This window comes from Apteryx mantelli, chromosome 3, assembly GCF_036417845.1.
Source record: "Apteryx mantelli isolate bAptMan1 chromosome 3, bAptMan1.hap1, whole genome shotgun sequence".
Lineage (NCBI taxonomy): Eukaryota > Metazoa > Chordata > Aves > Apterygiformes > Apterygidae > Apteryx > Apteryx mantelli.
In genome coordinates, this window is record NC_089980.1 from 49,248,668 (window position 1) to 49,266,802 (window position 18,135).

The 18,135-nt window shown below is 40.7% G+C and overlaps 1 protein-coding gene across 1 annotated transcript in view; it reads right to left on the minus strand.

Moving 5' to 3' along the window:
• KIF26B (kinesin family member 26B) overlaps nucleotides 1-18,135 on the minus strand; it is a 306,974-nt gene that overhangs the window by 54,221 nt on the left and 234,618 nt on the right. Inside the window, exons 6-10 of the mRNA XM_067293330.1 lie at nucleotides 17,601-17,807; nucleotides 15,030-15,123; nucleotides 12,677-12,939; nucleotides 9,571-9,754; nucleotides 3,816-3,975 (exon numbers count right to left, since the gene is read on the minus strand). Coding sequence (XP_067149431.1) covers nucleotides 3,816-3,975; nucleotides 9,571-9,754; nucleotides 12,677-12,939; nucleotides 15,030-15,123; nucleotides 17,601-17,807 — 908 coding nt within the window. The remainder of the gene's footprint in view (nucleotides 1-3,815; nucleotides 3,976-9,570; nucleotides 9,755-12,676; nucleotides 12,940-15,029; nucleotides 15,124-17,600; nucleotides 17,808-18,135) is intronic.

Below are 18,135 nucleotides of genomic sequence, written 5' to 3' on the forward strand. Positions count from 1 at the left end.
GAGGGATGTGGCACTACTGGAGCAAGTCCAGCGAAGGGCTACTAAGATGATTAGGGGATTGGAACATCTCTCTTATGAGGAAAGGCTGAGAGAGCTTGGCCTGTTTAGCTTGGAGAAGAGAAGGCTGAGAGGAGATCTTATCAACGTGTACAAGTATCTGAAGGGTGTAGAGAGGATGGGGCCAGACTCTTTTCAGTGGTGCCCAGCGACAGGACACGAGGCAACGGGCACAAACTGAAACACAGACGCTTCCATCTGAACATGAGGAAAAGCTTTTTCACTATGAGGGTGACAGAGCACTGGAAGAGGTTGCCCAGAGAGGTGGTGGAGTCTCCTTCTCTGGAGATATTCAAAACGCGCCTGGATGCAATCCTGTGCAATGTGCTCTAGGTGACCCTGCTTGAGCAGGGGGGTTGGACTAGATGATCTCCAGAGGTCCCTTCCAACCTCAGCGATTCTGTGATTCTGTGATATTTTACTTTCTTGTGGAGGAAACCATTCTTGCCCAGTCTTCTTAGGGATTTGCTCCTAACTCAAGAGCAATGGAAACTGGTGACATTAAATGGCAATGCATTTAAATTAGATAAAAAGTAAATTCTATTTTGGGATAATCCATACCGAGCTAGAAAAACTCACTGGGTCATATCATGACAGAATAATGTGCTTATTAAGGTTCAGAAGAGGTCTGGACATCAATAGTGGCAAAGAGATAACCCACTGATATATTAGAGAGATATAAGTACATATATGAAAGATAAACTCTTATGCATCAAGGCATAGTCATTCATTAGCTACATGTGGTTGCCCATTATAGGGATTCTTGCCCATTCCTCAGAAACATGCAGAATGTAGCTTGACTGCGAGACAAGATCTCCAAACAAATCAACGTATTTTGTTTAATGTGAGAATTTCTACCTTACTTTCTTACATCTCTAGTAGACAAGTTTATGCTAAAGCTAATATAAATCTGTGTTACTGCTCTCAAACTTCCCCTCCCCCCCAGAGGAAAAAGATTCCAGCTTATTGGCTTCCAGTGCTCCATAGCCTTATGGATAACAATAGAAAACAAAAGCAAAATTCCTGGATGCCAGCATGTGTTTTTCATAGAGACTGCAGACAGAGAGGCAAATTCACTCCTGGCATAAACACAGAGCTCACTGAAGGCAATGCAGTAGCCTCTGCTTATACTAGCTACGAATCTGAACCAGTTTTCTCTACACCTACTACTGCCAGATAGGAGGTCGGATGCAGCACTGAATGGAATTTGACAGCTTATAGCATCTCAGAATTTAGAGAATTACATTTTTGCAGTAAGAGAAAAATATGATGTCTACATTGTTCTAAGATACTGTGAGTTGCAGGTTCCCAGGAAGCCATACAGTGCCTACTGACAGACTGCCATAAAATACTTAATGGCTGTTTAACAGCTCAGACAGAGAAAAATGCTCCATTTTGTCTGCTGCTCTATGGAAATTTCCTGAGACGCCAAACACACTGCACAGCACTGTCGCATGAGAAAACACTCATGGTGTTATTCTTCAGTGCCTCTCAAAAATAGTAGTTAACAAAGTTTTTATTTTACCCTTCCCAATGAAAGAGAATGTCCCTTAAAGAAAGGGAAATGATCTCAGTTACCCAGGCTAGCAGTTGCTCTAAATAAGAGGCGCTATTGAAATTCATCACTTGGCAGCTTCTGAGGCATGAGAGCAGAGATCATGTCAGGCTACAGGACGTGCAGCCTCCTCCAGCACGCAGCACACGTGCCTGCCTCCTTCCTCTCTTCTCTGCATCGAGGAGCAGCGCACACCTGTATGGCTGCTTCACTGAGCAAACCGTGCTTGCACCCACCTAAGCACCCAAGTTTCCACTGCTCATGAGCAGATCATATCGGGGAAAAAATGCTTTCTGCACTCTTCCCAGCTAGAATCAGAGACAATATGCTCCAAAATTGTCAGCATGTCTTTCAACTTACATTTTAAAAGTCCTCCTTAGAAATAGAGACATTGTGCCCGTTCTACAGATGACAAACCACATCTATATACATATACTATGCTTGTCTTACAGGAGCAGATTCAAGAGGAGACATTGACCTAAAGAGCTTTTATCTTCTCTCTGCAAGACAGGCCCAGTGATGAGCAAGTGTGCTGGCACCTCTGCCTGTGTACACTCAGAAGTGCAACAGCTGCGAAACCCCGCAGAAAGAGATTGCTGGTGCAGCAAGTGGCAGACGTTTTTGGTAACGCTTTTCTCCCGGTCAGGCACTGCCAGAAAAGACAGCTGTGGTATTTGGTAACTATTCTTTATATGTTTAGTTCTAGTCTAGAGAGCAGCGCTAACATCTTTTCTTTATTCCTTCAGTCTGCCTTCCCTTTAATCCTTAAAAACTGATAAGAAGGAAAACAGATTTTTGATAAGCATAGTTTAAGCTACATTTTGTCAAGTGTAGAGTTCAAACTATCTTCACATTACAACCAGGCAAATGATCCACAAAGTAGTTCATGAATATTTCTATTTGCTTTTGTTTGGCCCTTTAGAATCTGACTGAATTCCAGAAATAGGAATATTTTTGAAGAGCAAATTTTAAGCCCGTACTGCCAAACACTTTGGAAAATAAATGGTAAATCAGCTTTCCAAATCAGTCTTCCACTGAGAACTGCATATATTCAATGACAGAAAAAAAATTATAACCAAACTCAAACCATTTTTAATTTTCAAGACTAAGACAAAACCAAGTAAGTAAAACTTATCAATACCTTACATTCTTGAATGAACATGAGAAAATAATGACCTGTTTGCATCCTTTAAAATAGCAAAAAAGGTGAAATTTATGGAATAAAATATGTGCTGTGAATGACCTTCTTGGTTCATTTTTCATGCCATCCTATTGTTCCCACTCCCAGACTTCATAAACATGTCCTTCACAAATGGTGACATTCATTAGGACTTCGATTAGAAGATGCTACTGAAAGCCATTGCCTGTGATGCTAGCTGCTACTGCCTAGACTTTAGCCTAGAGAAAAGCAATACTGTTCACAAAATCAGAACCTTTTTGAAAAGGAAGGCTGCATGACTGTCTGGGTTGGGTAATGAATTCACACTTGCTTTCAGACCTGCACACATGACAAATTGGCTGAGAAAACAATGAAGAGAAATGTGGACAAAACATACCCACTATGTGAACATTTCCTCTAATTTCACAGAAACTACCTGCAGAAGCAAAGGCCACTTGTCTGGTGTGACAAATGAGGCCTACTTCTTTTTGCAAGTGAAAGCTTGATACTTGGATTCAAACCAGACAAAAAATAAAATGTACAGTAACCTTGGATCACAGAATTAATCTCATCACAAAGATGTACACTGATTTTGATAGACATTTTCAAGAAACATAATAAACAGCAAAATAATTTTCTCTATAGTGTTTCACTACAGGAGCAACTTTTGTCGCAGCGTAATACTGAAACTGGATCTCAGATGCCTTGAGATATTAAAAAAACTTTGAACATCCCTAGAAAGCAAAATGCCAACATGCTTAATTTCAATCCCTAAGGTCTGTAAGAAAACCGGGTTCTTTTCTGGCAGGCTTCCTCCTATGAAACCTGAATATCAAACACAGTGTGGCTAGCAAATACAAGGTTAGATCATGTGGCAACAAGCCTTAGACAAGTTTTGCTATTTACCCCAAGAGGACTGCACTGACCCTAGTATTTCAAGACTGTCTTCCATCTGTCCTGATTACCACAAAACTGCCTCAAGCCCAAACAAGCAAACAGCTAGCATGCATCCTCTCATTAGGTGTAATATAGAATATCACTTACTTGTACGGGATGTGCTTGCTGCCATTGACGAGGGCAAGGATGACATTGCCCAGTGCTGACAAGGAGAGACACAGGCCCGAGCTCCCCTCCCGGTTTTTGCTGAGCACTTTCACACAGCTCCCCAGGTCAATCAGGTGTAAGCGGCTGCGACCGCCAGACACTGCCATAAGCAAAGGAAGCAAACAGTTAGTATGTGCATCTTCTCAACTGCTCTAAAAGCAGTTTCCCAGGAAAGCAAAAGACTTGACACTACTTGCAAAGAGGGGATAATCCAGAAACCTCTCCTAAGTCACGTTAGCAGTAGCAAGCTGTAGGGGTCCTGCTACCTCCCCTTCAGCCTTTATTGCTGCACATTGCTGTTTGCTACTGACTTGCTTAAAAATTGCCAAGGCTTTCAGAGCTCACAGCCCCTGCAGGTTTCACTCTGTGGGAGTCACCACTGTGCCTTCTTTTTTAAATATAGCTCTATTAGCCTGTATCTGAGTTGGTGCTATGTTACTGTCTGTGATTGCTGTGCATCTGTTCAGAAAATTACAGGCTCTTATCTTTCCCACCTCAAAGACTGGACATCCAGAGAAGCTGTAGCATTCTGTGAAATATTCAGCTTTGCTTTAAGACAATATACTTTTATATTACCACTTGGTTTAACAAAAGGTTTGCCATACTTATGACATCTCTTCTCCCACTAACTTTTCATTGTTTCTAGAGGAGTATTTAGGAAGACTATTTAAACCCTTCTAGAACACCATGGCAGACACAGGCTATCAGCTGATAAACTGTTACTGTGTGATGCAGAGCTGAGATATGAAGAGCATCTTTTCAAGGAATTTTTATAATGTTTCATATGATTCACTAAAACTACCAAGACTTATTCCTAAATCTTCAAAGAAGTTGGAGATCATAGTTCAGTTCTACCTTTATATTCTTCTAGACCTTGCAAGTATACACTGCTTGCAATTGCAAGGTTGTTATCATTGTTTGTTGTCTTTAAAGACTAAAAGACAAAATGGTTGACAAATTGAGCCAGGAAACAACACAAAGAAGCAAACGTTGTGAACTTGAATTGAACTACAGGTGGATGCTCAGGCATAGAAGTGGAAAGGAAGAAAGGAAAGAACAGACTCCAGTACTGGCATTGCCAATCTTAATAGTGCCACTTCAAACCATGAATCTACCCTGAAAAGCAAATCAATGCAGAAACTTACATTTCTATCACTGTTTCTCTCTAAAACAAGTGAGAAGCTGCATTTTCTACCTGAAACCTCTCGGCAATCTACATAAGGTTGATTCCTTTCTGATATCAGCATCATCCTCAGTAATAAGGATTCTTCCCTACAGATACTTTCACCTCTTCATGTTTGAAGCTCCACTGTCTTCACAGAAAACTCCTATTTATTCCAGGAAAACAGGATAACTAGATGAGACGTATATAAGGAAGAGCACCAGCAATGAAGAAGAATCTATTCTAGTGAAACACATTGAGGACTGAATGTCATTTGCTTTTTGTTGCCTGGTCCAGTTCAAAAGATTGGTGGTTCAAAGGTAATATCATTACACTTTAAGCGTAGTGGTGTTGACAAAGACAAAAAATAGGGAGAGACTGACAGTTTTACAGAAATGATTTTCAGAACAGCTTTCTACCAAATCCATTTGAAGTTGTAGTAAAAGGATTGTTTGTACATTCCCATAGGTTAATCACATGCAGTTGCCTATGTTACATTAATGTTGTTCAAAGAGGGAGAATATATTTTGAAATAATTAATGTACTGTGAACTTGCAACACGTGCAGAAGATTCCAGTTTGAATATCATTTAATAAATCTACTGAACAGCAATTTGTATGGGTGAATACGGTATGTGGAAGAGGCAACCTTGGCAGTATCTCTGTGTGGATACTCAGGTCTGGAAGATGTGGAATAAACTCAGTTGCCAGCTAAGTGCAGCAGGAGTGCAAACAGCTTTGTTGACTGAAACGGACTATAACTTTCTATGTATGAAGAAAAAAGGCTGCTCCTCTTCTTAACAAACATGAACATTTGGATGTGAATAGAGGAAGGCAGCAGTGTTTTCATATAAAAGGGATTAAAAAAGACAAAAAGGTCAGTTTTCCAAAATGGCTGTTTAACAGACATTTGCTCTCATGAAAAATCCATGGTTCCATGATGAACCCAGGAATGAGGACTACGTACTCTTGACCAAAGTGCTTCTAATTCTCTATTATCTAGGAAGAGACAGTTTTATTTTTAGGCTCCTTAAACAGGAGCTGTAAATACTTTCACATCTGAGTTTACCTCTATGCAAATAAATTCACAGCCATTTTGAGACAGCACCTCAACTTATGCATCTTGTAAAAAATGGTATTGGGGGTGCAAGGAGGCCAGTTCATAAGCAAAGATGGCAATGGGAGCCATTATATGACGGAGACATTGGAAATATCTGAGGTCTGCAGATATTACTCATTGTTTTTGGCATGCCTTCTTGTCACAGACATGCTTCTTCAATAGCTCTGCAATCAGTAGCTGTGATACCCAACCAGGGTATGTGGGCATGCACCCTAGAGTTGCCAGGTGCCAAAGGAGGTAAAAGGAAATACACAACAGGAAATAATTGCATGTAAATATGTGAAGAAGACACTTGTAAAGCTTCTACATATTGACAAGTGGGTGATATATGACCATATCATTTCACAGACCTCTTTGTAGACAGAAAGTCTAATATGAATAATAGATAAATATAGAAATCATACAGCTACTGAAGACACGTAACTTTTATCTGTAACTTAAAAGATGTTAACCTACATTGAAAAAATAAGGAGAGAGATTCCATCTTGCAAGCACTGCAAAGCACAGGGTTCACTGCTTACTGCTACTACCCGGTGTCTTGCATGACCCATAACTTTCCTTACAAATGTAAAGCCTTTCTGTACAATGTGTTAAAACCAGTGATGAAGTTCAAAGAAACTATAAATCTGTTTCAATTGCAGGTAGAAGATAATTAAAATTAACAAAAAAAACCCCCCTACAAATAGATTTTAATGACAAAAGAATAAAAAAAGAGAAAAAGAGAAAAAGACACATGAATAAAGAAAAAAGAGAAAGAAAAAGAGAGAAAAGAGAAGAAAGAAAAAAGAAACAGAGAAAAAAGAAACTGATTAGAAGTTAATTTTAGTAGCCAGATATTCAAAATGTTGTAATAGTCCCTAGATTACACTCCAACCCATTAAACAGGCCCATGGAAGTTTAAGCAGTCTGCTATCGATGGTGCTCACCGGGAAATATCTACACATGCTACAGAGCTGTGCTGGGGCAGAAAGTCAGGCTTCCCCAGGGAACAGCCCGGGGCAGTTGCACCCTCTGACCTGCCTCCCTCTGACTAGAGGGTCGCAGGACCTTTGCCTCCCTCTGACTAGAGTGGGAATCTAAGACTGCTAGAAGTTACCTTTTGTGAGTATTCCCCAATGATTTTGCTTAGAAAAGCAGGGAAATGTGCTTACTTGCTGCTGATGACTGCCAGTGGCTTTACTGAATTACATATAATAAATATGTCTGTTGCTAAGATTACCGGACATTGGGGAAACAAAAGAAAACAAAAGAAATCACTGTCTTTCAAATTTTAGTCACATTGTTTGCACATATATTCCTATTATGTAGGCTGAGGAAATCCAGAACAAGAGAAAGGAGCGGATCTTTCATTTCTATTTAATTTACAAGTCAAAATAAGGCATGTTTTTAGGATGACAGATCCACTTGCTTGATCTGAAAATTAAGTTATTTGTTAGGCAAGTTCTCAGCTAATGTGCCTGGCAATTATAGAGAGAGCAAGAAAAGTGGAAGATCCTAACACTTGTTTTTGTCTATGGCCACAGAGACTTTGCAGAGCTGACAGCTGAAAAATGAATGTGCCAGTTCTGCCACAATTCCATTTATTTCAATGGTGCTAAGCCTGCTTCATGACATTCCAGGTAATGAATCTTACCAGGAGATAAGTACAGTACCAACGTGTTGTTCTCACAGTCTTTTTTTTGAACAAAACCGTACATTAGCCAGCCCTCTAATCTCTGCCCCTCTAGAAGCTGGGTTCCTTTTTTCTTTTTTTAATCCTTTTACTGGAATCTGTATCTCTACTATCTTCTTGTTGTTTTCCGAAAAGTCCTTCATTACAGCAAGAGACACTGATAATCACTAGGCGCCCTTTCTGAGCAGTTGGAATTCCCCCTCATTCAATTATCACAGAGATCTGACCCTGCCTGGCTTATGAGGCCACTCAGATATGGAAACTTGAAGACAGGAGGTAGTATGGCCAAGAGACGAAAATATAACTGCAGGCAGCGGACAAAGTATCTCACGTTATAAGCCTACAGGATCATGTCTTTTTTTTTTTTTTTTTAGAATGAGTCATTATAACCACAGGAAAACAGTTTTTTCCCTTTTACTAATTGCATCTGAAAATAGTAAGAAAGGACTGTGTGCACATGTACTTGCATGTATGTGAAAAGCCTGGAGTATTAAATAACTGTAATAATAATCCCCTCAAAATCAGCCATCTTTATTCCTAACAACCAGTCAGTTTGAGCATTCACAGTCTTCCTTTCCACTGCAGGGTGGTTAATTAATAAACCTTTAGTTAATTGAGTTTTCTGGCTGCCAATTCCACAGGGGTTATTACTTAAACACATGCAAACTGCATTTCCATTTAGAGCAACTTTCTGGTTTTCTCTCTTACATTATAAATATAGTCAATGTAAATTTTCTGCATTCAAACATTAGACATTAATATTGCAGTGGTGTCCACCCACTACACATCATAGCTTGCAGTCTAGTCTTCATTACAAATAACCTACGCAGAGCCAGAAGCTGAAATAGATACTATTTTTGCAGAACTGTTTAAGCCCACAAATTTGAAAAAGCAGATGTCTCTGGTGCTCTTTAAGCAAACATTTTTTCTGTGAAAAAAAAAGATTAATTAAAAAATTTTTATTTCAATGGGAAAATCTGGCTTTGGAGACTTGAAGCAGAATATAAATATAACAAAAAATTAGAAATCTAATACAATCAGTGTAAATCAAATGAAACCTTTGAAAATTATAGGAATATGTGAGTAGACATGGCAGATAGCAGAAGTGTCATTCTCTTCATTGACAAAAGGAAAACTGACATATAGACTTACACGAGTCACTGAAGGCATGTATGGCAAAGAGAGGGAGCAGACCCGCAGCACAGGGCCTTTCTGAAGAGCCACTGGAGAGTTCTGCATACCTGTAGTTGGGCCAGCAACTAAATTATCGTGCATCTCCAAGAAATGCTCCAGTTTGTGCATTGGCCTCAGCTTCTGCAGACTCTGCCCTACTTAGGCGCTGAACTAGTATAGCTAACATAAGGGTGACAGGGAATTCCCATCTCCACAATATTTTAATCTGTAACCTCAGCAGTGAAGCTATCAATAAAAGCAATATTAGAAGCCAGTCTGAAGAGCAGTTTTTTGTTTGTATGTAGAGGCCCACATCATGCTGAGAACCAACTGTTAATGTCTCCACAAAAGCAACTACATTGACAACTGATATTAATAACCTTCAGTCATTTGTGGCCTTTGCTGGATCTTTCTAAACAGGTAAATAGCCTGCTGGTGTAAATGGGCCTACCCCATTCTCAGTGGAGAACTCTGCTAATTTTCACCCCTAGAGAACATTGTTTAAAGGCCCATTTAAAGCCAATTTCGAGGCAGTTGAGGAAACAGGAGGGAAGAAGGGAACAGCTTACTTCCGCCTTTGCCACTCTTCTCCATTCGGTACTGGTAGATGTGCAGAGTGAAAAGCATGTGAGAGTTGCGGTGATTCTCCTCATCACAGTCTTGCTGGCTGCTGCGACGGGAGGCAATAGCTGCGTCGAGGAAGAAGGCAGCCTTCTCTGCAGTCGGGGCCCGGAGCTCACTCTGATTCTGAAGCTGCAGGTTAATATAAAGAAAAAATCATCTAGAAACCTCAGCAGAATTCAACACTATCAGAAAATACACTGCTGTCAAAGCACACCACTGATACACTGGTTTCTGATGGGACTGAAAAGGAAGAAATGTCCTACTGAATCAGACCTGCTACTCATCCCTGCTGACACTGAGAGTGACGGTACCACGTCCTTCAGGAGTCCTACAAATGAATCCAGGGTTTTGAGGGTTCCTACTCGGGGTATCTCTAGTGGCAGTTGTCATGCATAAATCTAACAGCTGGAAACTGTCCTGGGGGCTGGACAGAGATGCGTAAGTTCGCTCCTTCACTAGAATTTTAAGCCATTCACTGGAGCTCATTATTTTTGCCGTCGTTTTTGTTTGTTGGTTTTGCTGCACTGCCTGCTGTGGTAATTGCTGTGTCCTTACGGTTAAGAGAGAAATAAACAATTGTGGAAGACACATAAATCCCAAATCCACAGCTGCTGCAGGCAGGCAGGGGCAGGAGTATGTGTTACCCTTCAGAAAGTGTTAGGAGGGAGCAGTCTGTAGATTAACCTGGGAAATAATAGGACTGAAGCTTGTGTTCAGCCCCCAGAGCATGTGGGGAGCAGCACAGAAGAGAAGGCATTTCCTTGCCCCTTCATCCCGTAAGCTTATGCACCTGCTCAGGAGACAGGGCAATCCCTTAAGTGGAACAGGACAGGTAATGTACATACACTCACATTTGCTGGACCTCAATCACAGTCACCAGATTGCTCTTATCTCTCCAAAGCGATAGAGAGCATATGAGGGCAGATATTATTAACCCACGACAATGTTAGGTATGCATGTGTGCTTCATGTCACCTAAGATTAGTCTGTCTGTGGAAGGGACATGTGATGGTGTAATCTGATGGCATTAGCTTTGGCGGTATGCAGAGCTGGCCCACAGCCCATAGGATAGATTTGTTTTGTCTGGCTCAAATTCAGTGAGGAATTCCCATTCTGAGGGTTTGTTTCTGAGCTATGTAACACAGCTAAAAATTAAGTTCTCTCTAAAGAAGGCAGTGTTCCTGTCTTCTCTTTGTGTTCATTAATCAGCTTGAGGAGGGATATTGCTGAGGTTCTGCAATGAATCACATAATACAGCTAAAGGCTGAAGTTTTCTCTAAAAAGAGAAGAGGCCAATAAGGAGTTAAAAAAATAAGCAGAAAGCAGGCCAGTCTTTAGAGTGATTTCACTAATGTAAGCAATGAGAAAATATGCATACTTGGAAAGGCCCAATGACAGACTGAATGGCATATGGTGATTATTCATTTGCTGTACACATTGCTGATTTTGCATATCTGTATGGCTACAATATAATATCCTGCCTTTCACAGAACTTTTCTTCTCAGGATTTTGAGAATTCACTTGCAGGACGCATGACTCCAGAATGTCACTATATCTTGTACCTTTACATTTCTAAAGGCACACAAATAAAAAGGCCTTTTTGCTCCCACTTTTATTCAGTCTGTGACATTGCAGAGAGACAGAGATCTCTCATGGAAGCTATTTTTTTCTGCACTGATCTAAAACGGTTCACTTGTATATGGTTGTTCTCTCTGTATGTATGTGAGAACAGGCAACAACAATGGACTATTTGTTATTATTGCTATTGTGCTTAAATATTTCAGTGAAGAATTAAGCTCTAAAGAGGAGATAGTTGTTACAGTTATGTAACATTGATACCTATACTAATCCAGATCATAACTGGCCCATATATCTTCCCAGCAGAAACTCTGAAGACTTGAGCCTATCTTATGCTCACTGGACTGCACTCATGACTGGATACCAGGAGGTGAGATCGCTAATGATACTGTAAGTATTTCATAAAGCACTAACACCACGGGTCAAGTGAGAATGACAATCCTAATTGTAATTTAAAACCTAAAAGCAATTTTATAGTTCCTGGGTAGAACACAAAAGATTGAGACTGCCATCTAAGTATGTCTAAAAGGCTTATAATACAAAGAGATAAAACACAAAGTTTATTACTTTTTAAAATCTCATGATTCATGATTTTGGGGGAAGCAAAACATGATTTCTAGATCCTCGTAGCTGGAAATAGGGTACATCATCCTGTAGGTCTGTTCCCTCCTCCCTCCTTTTCCCCACTCTTGGGTAGGTGGAGCTCTACAATTTCTGGATAAAAGTAGCCATTGCCTTTAAGGCTGAAGGAATGTATCCATGCTCCATCATGCTAGTTTGCCCTCTCTTCATCTACTCATACAAAAACCAGATTCACTCCATCACAGACTGCAAAAGGAAAGAACAGGCCTTTCTTCTCCCCACACCCAGAGAAAAAAAAAATCTAGGGCTGCTGAGACTTTCTAATGGTTACCCAGAAAATACATGAGCCAGTTAGTCATTCTTGCTAAACCTCCAAACCTGAGGAGAGTTGGAGTTATTCTTGGCTTGCCCAGCTCAGGAATTTACTTCTTGGCAGCAATTAATAAGTAGCGATTAATGCTTCCTACAACATTACTAATGTAAGTGCTATAAATAATGTAGTTTATAAAGAGATAAACAGCCATATAAATGGCCTCCAGCTATTTGTGCAGTATTGTAAATATTTCAGCTTGTTGTTTTACAAAAGAGAGATCACACTTTCTTTTTTTTTTTGGAAGGAGGTGAATTTTTGTTTGTACTGAATGTTTTCACGTTTTATTGCAAATACAGGCCCCCGCGCAACATCAGTTATACCAGAGGTACAAATATTTAGGCCAGGAGAGCAGATGGCCCTGCAGCTGCAGGTCATAAAGTTCTTGTATGTTTTAAAGTAAACACTTTCAAGTCTATAAACTTTATGCTCTGGGTAGTTCTTGATTTTGAACCATCTCAGTAGCTCAAAAAAATATCACATTGCTTGTTTCAATGTGTAAAATGTAAACCTCAGATTCACCTGCATGCCGCAAATGGGGTCCTCACAAAGGTAGACACCTGGGGACTGACCATCTTGCAGGCTGCCTGTAGCCACTTCTGACAACAGGTCTCTAAGGTTTTCTTCTTTCCCCCACACTTCCACTGCAGAAATTCGGACCGAGAAGCGGGCTCCTGTTTTCTCTTTGCGCTCATTAATCAACTTGAATAGCCAGGAGATGGCACAAGGGATTATGCCGAGGTTCTGCATGGAATCATCCTTTCCGATCATGGTGTATGACTTCCCTGTCAGGAATGGGGAGGGGAGAAAAGATAACAACATCACTCCCAGGACCTTCGTAGCCTTCTGCCTAGTGAGATTATCCTACACAGCCTCAGGAGAACAACTCCTTTGCTACAATAAGAACAACAGTCAGAAAGGGAAGAAAGACAGGCAGGCAGGCAAACAAATAATACAAGGACAACTGACAGCATTTAAAACGCACAGATGACATCTTGAGCTGCATTTGAAACATGCATTTTCTCATGCTGTCACTGCACAAGGTGGAAAGTCCTCTGACATCCTCAGTTCCCCAGGCAGAGTACCGCAGGTCCCTACACTGCAACCTCTCATGTAGGAGGAACAGTGGAATGAGTTGAACACAGCAGGAATGCCCAGGCCTCTAAAAATCCCTGCTTTAAATACTGTGGGTGCGGTATACTTTGGATACCATTTTACTTGGAAGCACTATATTACACTGAATTTGGGACTGACATAAATCTGGCCCCAAGATCATAGAGATGTAATTTTACCCAGGAAAAAAAAAAAAAAGGTTCAGGTAGTTATTTGGTGCAGACGTGGGTTGCAACATGAAATATTTTATCGGTGTCAAAACCTTCCCATAGTTTGCTATTATTTGACTCCACAGTCATAGTTCTGGCTTGTCTCTGCTGCAAAAGTCTGCTGATTAAGAACAGACACAGAGCACTATTTTATGCTGCTTTAGGTGTCACTACATATAATGTACTTAGACAAGTTTTCCAAATCTCCCATATTTATAAACCAAGTGATAAAGGTATACATAATTTTAGGCAAGTACTTCTAGCTTTTCTTACCTTGTTTCAGTTCATATATTGAATCTAAGTGGAAAAAGGTCAGCAAAGAAAATATTTTTACGCAGGTATCTGTGCAATGTCTGGGTGTGTCTAGAGACAGGGAAATTATGTTGGTGGGGTTAATGAAGCAACTGCAGAGATTCAGCTAACGCACTGCAGCAAACCCCTATCCAGGCCACCTCTCCTGTGTAGCACTTGTGAGATGCCGTTATCTGGTGGCTTTGTCTGCCATCTCATTTGCCATTTAGTGTTAGGCAGGTTGTGAGGGGTTAAACATCTAAGTGTTCATACATGTGTTACTAGAGAGTGGTCCAGAAGAGCCTTGTGATTAGCTGAACAGGTGGCCCTGCCCCATTCGTTGTACCAGAGCTAGCAGCACTGCAGCACTCAGTATTCTCTAGCTTTTGTTGCCTGCAGTTTGGGCTAACCATGGCCTGATACTGTCTGTCCTCCTTTATCATGTGAAAAATAGAAGTATCCTTTAAAGTTGTGTGTGTACATCTGTGTTTCTTTGAGATAGAAAAGGACAGGGATCATTTCACATGTACTTGCAGTGCAGCCCTCTTCATTAAAGAGCCAGTAGTCTCAAAATACTTCCAGATAAGGATGAACAGAATATAAGGTTACTCTGGAAATGCAGTTATTTCAAAAGAATGTGATGATGAGGATGACTCTCCTTTATATTTTCTTTCTATGAGCATCTGAAATGCTGTTGATGTGAGCATTTGCAAAGAGTAAATTTTGATCCATTGGTACCATTCAGTTAATCATTAGAACAGTACTTGTTGGAGATAAGAATACTAAAGGGTTAGTAATGAGTGAACTGTCTAAACAGGAAACAGAACATACATCATATGACTTGAGTGCCCAGTCACAACACTTGAATAGTGGCATCACAAACATCATATATTTGAGTGGATACTCACAGCCTTTATACAGCTTGATAAATATGAGGCACATCTGTAAAACTGCAGACCAGTATGGGATCATTCATTAAGTTGAAGAAAATACTAAAAACTGCTTTAGTAAGCAGGGGACTGACCAAAGCAACAACTCAAAAACAGTCTCTGTTGCAAAGAACTGCTGTCCAAGATTTAAGCAGTATGCAAAACAAAGTGAACAGATGTCCAAATGAGAGGTGAAGGTGCGGTACAAGGTCATGCACACAGCATACCCCTTTCAAATACAATTACTATGCACGGACTCATGAAGCTTTGTCTTCCTTAATCTAAAGCATTAGCAATTTTGCTCCTCAAATAGAGAAATTTAACAATACCAACCAAGTTTGGCATGGCCAAAGCAGAACACACAGCCATCTGCCCCATTGACCACTGACTGGATCACCTCAGCCACAGTCCCAGCACATATTTCAGCCTGTCACAAGAAATTAAAAAAAAAAAATTACTGTTAACAATAATAAGGAAAATCAGCAGAGTATTTTCAGCATGAATGGTCATAATGTCATCAGTGCTCCAAACAGAATTGATGAAGTATCAAAAAGCCTAAGCCTGCTTGTCTCATTCATGTGACCTATACTGTTGATAGTAATGACATTACTTGTAAAAATACATAAAGCAGGACTTCTGCTCTGTGTCAAGTAAGTTTCATTTGCTAAAGCATCAAAATCTTTTGTGGGGTTAGACAAAATACACATACTGTAAGAGGATGTGGCTAATTTATTACAACTGCCCATTAAGGGAATTTTACAAAAAAAACACTTGTTTTGGCTAAAAAGAATCAAATATTGAGAATTTTTAACAAGCTCTATTATTTCCTGAATTATGGACTGAATTCATTTCCACCAGCAGGTGAGTAAGGAACGTAAGGTGAAAAAACAGCCCCTTAGGTATTACTTAAATGACATTTCTTAATTTTTCTCTAAATTGTTATGAATCTTCTTAGCTTTTAGCAGTAGCAGGCTCCATCCTGAAGACTGTAGCAGTATTGAAGTTCATGCATGAAGTTCAACAAAGGCAAGTGCAGGGTCCTGCACCTAGGGAGGAATAACCCATGCACCAGTACAGGCTGGGGGTTGACCTGCTGAAAAGCAGCTCTCCCGAGGAGGAACTGGGAGTGCTGGTGGACACCAAGTTAAGCATGAGGCAGCAATGTGCCCTTGTGGCCAAGAAGGCCAATGGTATCCTGGGGTGCATCAGGAAGAGTGTTGCCAGCAGGTGGAGGGAGGTGATCCTCCCCCTCTACTCAGCCCTGCTGAGGCCACATCTGGAGTACTGCGTCCAGTTCTGGGCTCCCCAGTACAAGAGGGATGTGGCACTACTGGAGCAAGTCCAGCGAAGGGCTACTAAGATGGTTAGGGGACTGGAACATCTCTCTTATGAGGAAAGGCTGAGAGAGCTTGGCCTGTTTAGCTTGGAGAAGAGAAGGCTGAGAGGAGATCTTATCAACGTGTACAAGTATCTGAAGGGAGGGTGTCGAGAGGATGGGGCCAGACTCTTTTCAGTGGTGCCCAGCGACAGGACACGAGGCAATGGGCACAAACTGAAACACAGGAAGTTCCATCTGAACATGAAGAAAAACTTCTTCACTGTGAGGGTGACAGAGCACTGGAAGAGGTTGCCCAGAGAGGTTGTGGAGTCTCCTTCTCTGGAGATATTCAAAACCCGCCTGGACGTAATCCTGTGCAATGTGCTCTAGGTGACCCTGCTTGAGCAGGGGGGTTGGACTAGATGATCTCCTGAAGTCCCTTCCAACCTCAACCATTCTGTGATTCTGTGATTTTAAGAGGTATGTCATACAAATTCACGCTGAGCATTCTTAGATTTAAGATTCAGGCATGCTGAACTGTATAGAGTGGTTCTGCAGTAACAGCCTATCAGTACTGGGTGGAACTGAATCAGAATTAGCAGAGTTTAGGCTTTTATGTGAAGCAGTTTGCATTTGATAATAAATCACGTAACTTCTCTGAGTTCATGGGTACTTTTAAGCTACCACTATAATAGAAAAAAAAATGGGTCAGAAAAAGGACTGTTCAAACAGTGACCGTGCCAACTGGTATGGCACGGCTCTTGTTTATAATCTGAACTCTCTTACCTCCCCAAAACAGGGCAGCCCAGCAAAACAGCCTGTGGGTGATGGTCCCTGGTCCAACCTACTCCTGAGCCGTGTCCAGACATTAGTCTGGCAGAGTGCTGCTGCCTGGGCCAAAACTGGGTCAGGAATTGAGCTAATGATTTGACTACATGCCAATGCTTAGGCTAACCCTGTGTCCCAGCTCTGTTTAGCTTATGAATACAGAACCAGACTCACAGAACTGTTTTGTAATTATATTTTGCAATGTTACTTTAGTCTTGTATTGTCCTCTTCATCATATTTGGGCAACACAGTTCATCAAACCACTGAAGGAGTTTCATAAAAATAAGAGATCAGAATATATACATGTGAATAGGCACATGTGGATAAAATCCCCCTCCCCCCATCATGAACTATACAAGAAAACCCTCTATAAATAATCCTTGACTTCTTAATGAATGGAGGATTGCACTGAAGAACTGCAGTTGTGATCAGATCGTCATAAACACCAAATAACAAATTTAAAAGATACAGAGACCCATTGATATCTAAGATTCACCTACTAGACACCATTTATATCATTAGCACAATTTATTGCCTATACACATCTAAGAGCAATTATTTACAGTAAATATTAAAGAAAGCAGAAAATTATATTATTCAGATATGATTTAATAAATTGGTTTCATTACTGACGATATTGGTAAACCAAATTCAACCCTGGTCTAACTCCACTGAAAGTACTGCTGTTGCAGAAGGAATGAATTTGGCTCTGGTGTACCTTATTGTTTAGATAACTATTTTGATCATACTTTGCCTACCTGTGATGCATCTTGGGGGAAAACTGCATCAAAAGCAAACATCTTGGGTGGAACCTGGTTGCCCCTTTTCTGGAAGGCATTCTGACCTCCACAGGTCAACGGGTCATAGAGCGTGATTTGCTTCTTACGGGGATCAACCTTTAAGAAAGAGCTGGACTCCGATGTGTCTCTGGCAAAGGTGGAAGAAATGCGCACCATGACTTTGACCTGTCAGCAAACAAACAGAAATATGACTGCATTTGATTAGTATGTTGGATGTATTAGTCTGGCACGTTGAATGAACTTTCCAATTACACCGAGACAAATCTTAACTTGCTTTACTATAGCTAGTGGCTCAGTGGAAGTCAGTGAAGACACAGAAATGATTATAAACAGATTTTGGCCCAAAATGCACAGTGAATAGAGCCAGAACTCTTCTCTGTCTACTTCAACAAGCAACTTGTGTATTTATAATTACGAAATACATTGCTGTGTTTTAGTGCCCATGTTACTCAAGTACAACGATGAGGTATTACATCACCTTGTCTCACTCTCA